The following is an 11,312-nucleotide window of genomic DNA, read 5'->3' as shown; positions in this document are numbered from 1 at the left end:
GTATTTTTTTGTGAAGAATCAACAACAAGTAGGACACAATCATGAAGTGGAACGACATTTATTGGATATTTCAAACTTTTTTAACAAATCAAAAACTGAAAAATTGGGCGTGCAAAATTATTCAGCCCCCTTAAGTTAATACTTTGTAGCGCCACCTTTTGCTGCGATTACAGCTGTAAGTCGCTTGGGGTATGTCTCTATCAGTTTTGCACATCGAGAGACTGAAAATTTTTCCCATTCCTCCTTGCAAAACAGCTCGAGCTCAGTGAGGTTGGATGGAGAGCATTTGTGAACAGCAGTTTTCAGTTCTTTCCACAGATTCTCGATTGGATTCAGGTCTGGACTTTGACTTGGCCATTCTAACACCTGGATATGTTTATTTTTGAACCATTCCATTGTAGATTTTGCTTTATGTTTTGGATCATTGTCTTGTTGGAAGACAAATCTCTGTCCCAGTCTCAGGTCTTTTGCAGACTCCATCAGGTTTTCTTCCAGAATGGTCCTGTATTTGGCTCCATCCATCTTCCCATCAATTTTAACCATCTTCCCTGTCCCTGCTGAAGAAAAGCAGGCCCAAACCATGATGCTGCCACCACCATGTTTGACAGTGGGGATGGTGTGTTCAGCTGTGTTGCTTTTACGCCAAACATAACATTTTGCATTGTTGCCAAAAAGTTCAATTTTGGTTTCATCTGACCAGAACACCTTCTTCCACATGTTTGGTGTGTCTCCCAGGTGGCTTGTGGCAAACTTTAAACAACACTTTTTATGGATATCTTTAAGAAATGGCTTTCTTCTTGCCACTCTTCCATAAAGGCCAGATTTGTGCAATATACGAATGATTGTTGTCCTATGGACAGAGTCTCCCAACTCAGCTGTAGATCTCTGCAGTTCATCCAGAGTGATCATGGGCCTCTTGGCTGCATCTCTGATCAGTCTTCTCCTTGTATGAGCTGAAAGTTTAGAGGGACGGCCAGGTCTTGGTAGATTTGCAGTGGTCTGATACTCCTTCCATTTCAATATTATCGCTTGCACAGTGCTCCTTGGGATGTTTAAAGCTTGGGAAATATTTTTGTTTCCAAATCCGGCTTTAAACTTCTTCACAACAGTATCTCGGACCTGCCTGGTGTGTTCCTTGTTCTTCATGATGCTCTCTGCGCTTTTAACGGACCTCTGAGACTATCACAGTGCAGGTGCATTTATACGGAGACTTGATTACACACAGGTGGATTGTATTTATCATCATTAGTCATTTAGGTCAACATTGGATCATTCAGAGATCCTCACTGAACTTCTGGAGAGAGTTTGCTGCACTGAAAGTAAAGGGGCTGAATAATTTTGCACGCCCAATTTTTCAGTTTTTGATTTGTTAAAAAAGTTTGAAATATCCAATAAATGTCGTTCCACTTCATGATTGTGTCCCACTTGTTGTTGATTCTTCACAAAAAAATACAGTTTTATATCTTTATGTTTGAAGCCTGAAATGTGGCAAAAGGTCGCAAAGTTCAAGGGGGCCGAATACTTTCGCAAGGCACTGTATAAACACAGCACTGGATCATTTTTATGTAGATGACATGTTCTGAAAAGAAGGCTCCTGGTACCAGTGTCATTTTCCTGGTATTACCATCCAGCTATATCCAGAACATTTACAGAGTTTCCCTCAGGAAAGGCCGTCTCCTACCATTACAACACACACGCCTTCCACGACAGCAAAGGAAAATCATTTGATTTCTAACTGACCAACACCTGAATCAAGGATCTCTTTATAATCTCAGACAATCTGAACAACAAGGACTGGGTCAAAAGTTCTAGCTCTCTGACACACCAGAGTGCACTGGGTTCCTCAGCCAGGGGCCATACCAGTCTGTCTGGGTCCTGGTTCTAGCAGGGCTGATTCATACGTCCTCATTGCCGGTCTGTTCTCTTGCGTCGATAGTAATCAAGTCCATGTACACACAGCCTGAGCATCTGTAGTCAGACTGAAGAAGCCGAGTGTAGCATAGCCTTGTGTTTAATGTCCCATTCACTCTGCCCTCCTTTGAGATCTAGCCCATTGGCAGCTTCAGTGTATTTTTGGGTTGTACTGTTCATGGTCGACCACATTTGTAGTTTTCATTATTATACGATGCTCTGTTTAGTGTGTGGACGTCATTCGCATATCTGATGTGATGCATATTGTGAAATAATATATTTTGGATAGTAACCGGAATGAAACAGACTTTATGGACTTGCCCGAATGAACATGACCCTCATTCTCCTGTAGGAATGGGCATTTAGACTTAGATGAGTGTCCCAAGACCACTGGGGTAATGTTGAGACATGGGACACAGCTCATCAGTTGGTCATGCGTAAATGAGAAAGATAATCGTTTTTTTGGAAAGGATTTCATATGCTTAATTGAAATGGTGGAAATCTGACAGTATCTCAGAAGTCAAAACCATCCTACAATTTTTTCCAATGCCCTCAAAAACATTCTCATGTCTCACCCACAACATTTCACTCAAAGCAACAGATCTGAAAGGACTTGATAGGTGGTGGGAAAAACCTGTTCATATATCAGTAGTTACGAAGAGACGAAGGGGGGAGTATTGGAGAGCAGTGCTGCTGTTGTGGGATTATTTCCTGAGTAAATATTTCATTTTTATGGCAGTTATAGTCATTGCTGATATGTTGGGAATTTGTGTTACACTAAATATCTGTCTTTACCTGGTGTAACTAATTATCTGTTTTGCTATTGGCAAACGCTTTAATTGTGTACGGTTAAGCTTTATTGATACAGGAAGTGAGACAGTTCTAGTTCCGGTGGCTGCTGGTGTTCAATGTGGTTTGACCGTTAAAGCTGCTGAATAGTTATCCATCTCCACCCAGTCCTTGCTCCTACAGAAAGTCATCCTGCACCTGTACTCAAAGCCTCAACTTACTTGGTGATGGAGACAGTGAACCATTCCTATCTAATTCCTCCACTTACTGTATGTCTGACGGCTATGAGGACGGCTATGATGATGGCTATGAGGACGGCTTTGATGATGTTTATGATGATGGCTATGAGGACGGCTATGATGACAGCTATGAGGACGGCTATGATGACGGCTAGGATGACAGCTATGAGGACGGCTTTGATGATGGCTATGAGGACGGCTTTGATGATGTTTATGATGATGGCTATGAGGACGGCTTTGATGACAGCTATGATGACAGCTATGAGGACGGCTATGATGACGGCTATGAGGACGGCTATGATGACAGCTATGATGATGGCTATGATGACAGCTATGATGACGGCTATGATGACAGCCATGAGGACAGCTATGATGATGGCTATGATGACGGCTATGATGACAGCTATGATGACGGCTATGAGGATGGCTATGATGACGGCTATGATGACGGCTATGCGGACGGCTATGATGACAGCTATTAGGACGGCTTTGATGATGTTTATGATGACGGCTATGATGACGGCTTTGATGATGTTTATGATGACAGCTATGAGGACGGCTTTGATGATGTTTATGATGACGGCTATGATGACGGCTATGAGGACGGCTATGATGACAGCTATGAGGACGGCTTTGATGATGTTTATGATGACGGCTATGATGATGGCTTTGATGATGTTTATGATGACAGCTATGAGGACGGCTTTGATGATGTTTATGATGACGGCTATGAGGACGGCTTTGATGGCGGTTATGATGATGGCTATGATGACGGCTTTAATGGCGGTTATGATGATGGCTATGATGACAGCTTTGATGATGTTTATGATGATGGCAATGATGACGGCTTTGATGGCGGTTATGATGATGGCTATGAGGACGGCATTGATGGTGGTTATGATGATGGCTATGAGGACGGCTTTGATGGCGGTTATGATGATGGCTATGAGGACGGCTTTGATGGCGGTTATGATGATGGCTATGAAGACCGCTTTGATGGCGGCTATGATGACAGCTTTGATGATGGCTATAATGACAGCTTTGATGATGGCTATGATGACAGCTTTGATGATGGCTATGAGGACGGCTTTGATGGGGGCTATGATGACAGCTGAATCAGAGAGGTGCGGGGGGCAGCCTTAATCGACATCCACGTCATCCGTGCCCGGGGAGCAGTTGTTGTTGGGGGTTTACTGCCATGCTCAAGGGCAGAGCGTCAGATTTTTCCACTTTGCCGGCACAGACTAGCAACCCTTCGGTTACTGGTCTAACACTCTTAACCGCTAGGCTACCTGACAGCTACGACTGGAAAACTTCAGTTAGCTTTGTAAACATGTCAGCACCTAGCATGTCCATGATAGCACAAGTTACTCAACCATTGGCTTAAAGCTGAAACTTCCTAACAGCGGTAAAGTGCATGAGGACTGTCTCTCGTTTTTCAACAGGACTGTTCGTTGGGCCGAGTTGAGGTGTGACAATCATCGTGTCATTAAAAAGTGTTGATTCATCCAGTTCAGTTGACCACCTTTTCAATATTGCGTGATTTGATGTGATGCGAAGAAAATCGAATGTAAGTTCATGTGTTCCTGATTACTTCAAGACCTGTTGGATAATGTGTCAATGTGATGAATGGCTTGTTTTGGTTTCTGAAATGAATTATAATCTCTTGATTCCATGTTATCCTTTTGCTTGTGTTATGTAGTGAGAAAATCACTCGATGCCCATTTGCTTTCCCTGTTAGTATGTATAACACTGACCTCATCCGGATTTATTATGCGTCCCAAATGGCACCCTATTCCCTACATAGTGCACTACTTTTGACCAGCGCATGTGGTCAAAAGTGGTGCACTATATAGGGAATAGGGTGCCATTTGGGTGCAGCCTAATGTATAATCTCTGTGCTACATTCTTGTTGCACCGCACAACCACACTACAGTGTCACATGCCCCAGATTGTAGTAACCCCTAAACGCCATTGTTTTAACTATGACACCGAAGATTGTGGACCTGGGTTCAAATTGTGTTTGAGAGATCTCAAAGTGTTCAATTGCCGATCAACAACACAGGGAGAGGGATCAAATGCCAACTGAAACTGTCAGGGGAGAGATGCTCCATTTTCATCTGTAGTAGTAAAAAGCGATAACCTCTTTTCTTTGGCAAATGTAAGAAAGACTTGGTCCATGAACAGTTCTAGAATCTGTGAGCGGCACAATTTACACCGTTCTGAGGGCTCCTCCACGTCTACTTTGTGGTAGAAATTCTATACATTTCTCTTTGGATGTGTTAACTGAGTATCTTCTATCCAAACCTGGCAGGGCAGAGTAGGGATGTTTTGGCAGTCACTCTGCACCTTGGAGGAGTCGACTATGATTTGGAGGGCCAATCATCATTTCTATCTTCATTATTTTCAATGGTTCCTTTTTGATGAAAGCGCTAGCATTAGAATGTGTTGAATTTCTCACATTTTCCACTGTGATCTAGTGGAATCTTGATGAAGCTTTTTGTAGACAAATAACACCACAACTTAGATCAGTGTTGTGGTATTTGCCCCGTTGCCCACTTTTAAAAGTGGAACAAAGGCGAGGAAAAGCATGAAAATCATTTGTTTCGAAAATTCTCAACCGAACATAACACTGAACTAATTCATTAACAACAATGGTGGTCTGGAACACGACTGATTCAAAGGGGCCTGATGTATAAACAAAGACCATCAAAGCATACTTGTGCACTTACAGTCTCACTGCTATGAGCGACAAATAACAGGGAACACGCACAGCACATGGATCAACAGAGAGAGGAGAGGGACTGCCTAGATGGACCAGCCCCTTTTCTATCCCTAGCCCCTACCATGGCCCAGACCTGTTTCTATCCCTAGCCCCTACCATGGCCCAGACCCGTTTCTATCCCTAGCCCCTACCATGGCCCAGACCCGTTTCTCTTCCTAACACCTACCATGGCCCAGACCCGTTTCTATCCCTAACTCCTGCCATGGTCCAGACCCGTTTCTATCCCTAGCCCCTACCATGGCCCAGACCCGTTTCTATCCCTAGCCCCTGCCATGGCCCAGACCCATTTCTATCCCTAGCCCCTACCATGGCCCAGACCCGTTTCTATCCCTAGCCCCTACCATGGCCCAGACCCGTTTCTCTCCCTAACACCTACCATGGCCCAGACCCGTTTCTATCCCTAACACCAACCATGGTCCAGACCCGTTTCTATCCCTAGCCCCTACCATGGCCCAGACCCGTTTCTCTCCCTAACACCTACCATGGTCCAGACCCGTTTCTATCCCTAGCCCCTACCATGGCCCAGACCCATTTCTATCCCTAGCCCCTACCATTGTCCAGACCCGTTTCTATCCTTAGCCTCTGCCATGGCCCAGACCCGTTTCTCTCCCTAACTCCTGCCATGGCCCAGACCCGTTTCTCTCTCTAACTCCTGCCATGGTCCAGACCCATTTCTATCCCTAGCCTCTGCCATGGTCCAGACCCATTTCTATCCCTAGCCCCTATGAAGGATCCATATGTACACTAAACTACATACTGTCCCACTAAGCTGTAATTAAAGTGTTATGTGACAAAACACAAACTGTCACCAAAGGGACAATAAATGTGACAAACAAGTGTGCAATGAGACAGGGTACTAAGCATCACTGATTGACTGCACATTAAATGGTTAACACATTGAAATGTGTTCAGTATGTCTTCAGTATCTTATCAAACCAACTAGTACAAACACTATGAAAAGCTTTATTGGGGAGGAATACAAATTATTCAAGACAACTTACCTCTTGTCAATATTAAATGTAGAGAGAGCGAGAAGGAGGGAGAGAGAACGCATACACAGAAAGTAGTGCATACTGGGAAAAACACACTCTCCGTGGACATATTTTGGCTTGAGCTGAAAGTCAGGCAGCTCTTTGCGTGCTCCTCTGTGTGGTTTGATGGCTAGCCAATCAACACAGATTACCACAGCTCCTCTAAGCTGTAAGGAAATCTATTAGCCATATAATGGGTCAGCAGGGACTTTTAAAAACGCTGGTTATGAACAGCAAACAGCTTTTTTTTTGTCTCGGTGGCCATGTTGATTGTTCTTTTAAGAGCGCTTGCGTGACAACATTTGGATTTATAGGATAAATATGCTCACCTTGGTTAAGGTTCTATGCGGGAAAGATTTGGACCTTTTGAGAAAGATTTATATTGATGTTTCAAAACACTAATAAGCAAATTATTGCACTGATTATTTAGCAAATAATGTGTAGCCTACATACAGTGCCTCCGAAAGTATTCACACCCCTTCACTTTTTCCACATTTTGTTATATTACAGCCTGAATTTAAAATGGTTACATTGAGATTTAATCACTGGCCTAAACACAGTACCCCGTAATGTCAAAGTGGAATTATGTTTTTAGATTACAAAATAATAATAATTTTAAAGAAAATGCTGAAATATCACATAATAAGTTGCACGGACTCACTGTGTCCAAGAATAGTTTTTAACATGATTTTTTTACGATTACTTCATCTCTGTACCCCACACATACAATTATCTGTAAGGTCCCTCAGTCGAGCAGTGAATTTCAAGCACAGATTCAACCACAAAGATCAGGGAGGTGTTCCAATGCCTCACAAAGAAGGGCACCTATGGGTAGATTTTTTTTTAAAGCAGACATTAAATATCCCTTTGAGCATGGTGAATTTATTAATTTCACTTTGAACGGTGTATCAATACACCCAGTCACTCAAAGATACAGATATCCTTCCTAACTCAGTTGCCAGAGATGAAGGAAACTGCTCAGGGATTTCACCATGAGGCCAATGGTGAGTTTAAAACAGTTACAGAGCTTAACGGCTGTGATAGAAGAAGACTGAGGATGGATCAACAACATTGTAGTTACTACACAATACTAACCTAATCGACAGATTGAAAAGGAAACCTGTACAGAATACAAATATTCCAAAACATGCATCCTGTTTTCAACAAAGCACTAAAGTAATACTGCAAATTACTTTTTGTCCTGAATATAAAGAATCCAATACAACACAATTCTGAGTACCACTCTCCATATTTGCAGGCATAGTGGTGGCTGCATCATGTTATGGGTATGCTTTTAATCGTTAAGGACTGGGGAGTTTTTCAGGATAAAAAATACATGGAATGGAGATAAGCACAGGCAAAATCATAGAGGAAAACCAGGTTCAGTCGGTTATCTACTAGGTACTGGGAGATTAATTCACCTTTCAGCAGGACAATAACCTAAAACATAACGCTGGAGTTGTTAACCAAGAAGACAGTGAATATTCCTGAGTTACAGTTTTGACTTAAATCTACTTGAAAATCTACAGCAAGACCTGAAAATGGTTGTTTAGCAGTGATCAACAACCAATTTGACAGAGCTAGAAGAATTTAGAAAAAAATCATGTTGCACAATCCAGCTGTGTAAAGCTCTTAGAGACATACCCAGAAAGACGCACAGCTGTAATCGCTGCCAAATGTGATTCTAACATGTATTAACTCAGGGGTGTGAATACTTATATACATTTGATATAATTTCCCCCAAAAAAATTTGACAGAAATAAATATATTTAATCCATTTAATACCTCATTGCATGTCTTTTGTAGAACACAGAACAGGGTTCTGAAAGTTCTTGTTCTCTCAGTGCTGCTGTGTGATGTGGATTTGGCAAAAATACACAGAGAACCAGTCCAGCCAGGCAGCCACAATGTAGTAGCCTAAAACCAGTCCCCTGTGAAATTTATAATGACAAACTGAACAACTTTGAACAAGTCTAGAAAATAAGAGAAACTATGACAATTTGCTTCTGGGCCACACAGTTTACTACAGAATAATCCACCTCATTAGTTTCTGATTCAGGGGATGGTAGAAAACATGGTCACTGCATAATCCATCAATAGAACAATACTACTGACATTGTCACTATGTCCCCATTGGGTCAGGAAAACAACAGCAGTGAGAGCACCGTGTTGTTCTCGCCAATCTAGACAATACCCAACTTCACCATTTGTGAGTGTCCCTCCCATGCAGTGGAGTCACAGAACTACTCAACACAGCCCTTGACTGGACTAAATGTCACTTACAGACAGTGATGACAGTTCTGCCAGTGCGACGGTAGTACCTGGCTGTCAGTCAGTTCGACAGACAGCTTCTGTGGGGCTGAGCCTTCTGATGAGACACTAGGGAGGTTGATCCAGTAGCTATGGCGACCACAGGAGGGCAGAGCCACACCATTAATAATAAACATTCCTAGACAGACACAGTGGGGAATGGGGATAGATTGGATCTACACAGGAGACTTCCTCAAAGATAAAGGATGTTACATTCTACTACAGGATGCTACTGCACTTTTACGGTTTGCTGTCTCTCCGTCTAATTTCCTTGACTACGATTATTACTATTCATTTCATATCTGCAGTGCTGTACATATCTGGAATGGAAATGTGTTGGGTGTGATGGAAGAGAAGAAGAAGAAGAACAGGAAGTGAATATATCCTCTGTATAGTTTGTGTATGTAAAGTCTCAATCAGCACCAATAGGCTAGGTCCCTCTGATAATTTAGCTCAAATGTATTTCATAAACTTATGATCTAATTCCTTTACGGGTGAGAGCAAGCATGTTCCTGTCTATGCTTAACGTGAAGAAATATTACTTAATGAGCCAAAATTGAGTGAAGGAAAATTCAAATATCATAACAGGAAATGAGGATGTGGTTAGCATAGTTGCTGATTACCGGACGGCCCCGTTTCCAAAACATGAAAAGGGAAGTGGGCCGAGTTGTGTTTTGACATGTGCACTGAGAAAATCCCCTCACTCTCTCACTAAACATATTCCTCTCAGACGGAGACTGAATGACTGAATCGCATATTTGAAATATGAAATGATTCATCTGGAATAATAGGGGCGACTCTGGCTCACAATTTAAAGCAGATTATGGAGATGTCCAATGACAGCTGCAAAGAAGACTGCAGGGAAGTTGGCTGAAACCTTTGAGAAGTAACACACATACAGGATGACACCAGGGCACTGTCTGCTGTAAAACCATGACACGCTCCGAGTCCAAAGTTTCGTGTCTGCTACTTCAGTGAGCTCATTCATTGTGCAGTGTGTGCGTTTTAGAAGGGGTTGAGTTGGCATATTGTGCTTGTCTGTTTCAGATTCCCATAGAGGCATTGGACAGAAAAAGATGAGAACGTAAATTGAGATTAGAATTAATTCATTCACCCTTACATTTAGAACAAGATATAAGCTTGCATTACGTTTTTCTAGGTGTTGATTTTTGGTTTTGGTATTTAGTATTTATTTAGTATTTTATTAGGATTCCCAATTATCTATAAAACCATGACAAGCTCCGAGTCCCAAGTTTCATGTCTGGTACTTCAATGAGTTTATCAATCACCAGCCAACGGGGCTCGTGGAGATAACGCACAGGGCCGAGAATATACACACCTCCTATAAGAGTCTCCAGTGAAAGTCTCCTCAGTCCTCTCGGACAGTCCATGGCCAAAACATATGCAGAGTAATCGATCACTCACATGTATTTAATATCTTTTTATGTCAGCAGTTGTCACAAAGTGCTTTACAGAAACCCAGCCTAAAACAACAGAGAGCAATCAATGCCGAGCAGGGTCTAGGAAAAACTCTCTAGAAGGCAGGAACCTAGGATAAAACCTAGAGAGGGACCAGGCTGCAAGGGGTGAAGTAAGTAATATGACTGGGAAGATACGGCAAATATACTGTATGCCTAGTAAAACCATGAGAATCTCTCTATGACAAAACCATGAGAATCTCTCTATGACAAAACCATGAGAATCTCTCTATGACAAAACCATGAGAATCTCTCTATGACAAAACCATGAGAATCTCTCTATGACAAAACCATGAGAATCTTTCTATGACAAACCATGAGAATCTCTCTATGACAAAGCCATGAGAATCTCTCTATGACAAAGCCATGAGAATCTCTCTATGACAAAACCATGAGAATCTTTCTATGACAAACCATGAGAATCTCTCTATGACAAAGCCATGAGAATCTCTCTATGACAAAGCCATGAGAATCTCTCTATGACAAAACCATGAGAATCTCTCTATGACAAAACCATGAGAATCTCTCTATGACAAAACCATGAGAATCTCTCTATGACAAAACCATGAGAATCTCTCTATGACAAAACCAAGAGAATCTCTCTATGACAAAACCATGAGAATCTCTCTATGACAAAACCATGAGCATTTCTCTATGACAATAGACCATGAATATAGCTCAAGTGACATATCCTTCAATGAGTAGTTCATCTTCTATGGCTGGTCCCTCAGTATCTCTCACCAGCCAATGAGGCTTGTGGGGAGTCTGG

At 42.2% G+C, this 11,312-nt stretch overlaps 1 protein-coding gene across 1 annotated transcript; it reads right to left on the bottom strand.

The window, feature by feature from the left end:
- Positions 1-2,947: 2,947 nt before the first annotated feature.
- LOC139419324 (serine/threonine transporter SstT-like) lies at positions 2,948-4,295 on the bottom strand. Its single transcript, XM_071169268.1, has 2 exons — positions 4,283-4,295; positions 2,948-4,050 (listed from the first exon to the last, which is right to left on the bottom strand). Exons 1-2 carry the CDS (start codon positions 4,293-4,295, stop codon positions 2,948-2,950), a joined length of 1,116 nt encoding a protein of 371 aa, XP_071025369.1.
- Between the last annotated feature and the right edge of the window lie 7,017 nt (positions 4,296-11,312).

The sequence above is a fragment of the Oncorhynchus clarkii genome, chromosome 10 (genome assembly GCF_045791955.1).
Source record: "Oncorhynchus clarkii lewisi isolate Uvic-CL-2024 chromosome 10, UVic_Ocla_1.0, whole genome shotgun sequence".
NCBI lineage: Eukaryota > Metazoa > Chordata > Actinopteri > Salmoniformes > Salmonidae > Oncorhynchus > Oncorhynchus clarkii.
Note: the sequence above shows the minus strand (reverse complement) of the source record. Positions and strands in the feature narration are given on the sequence as shown.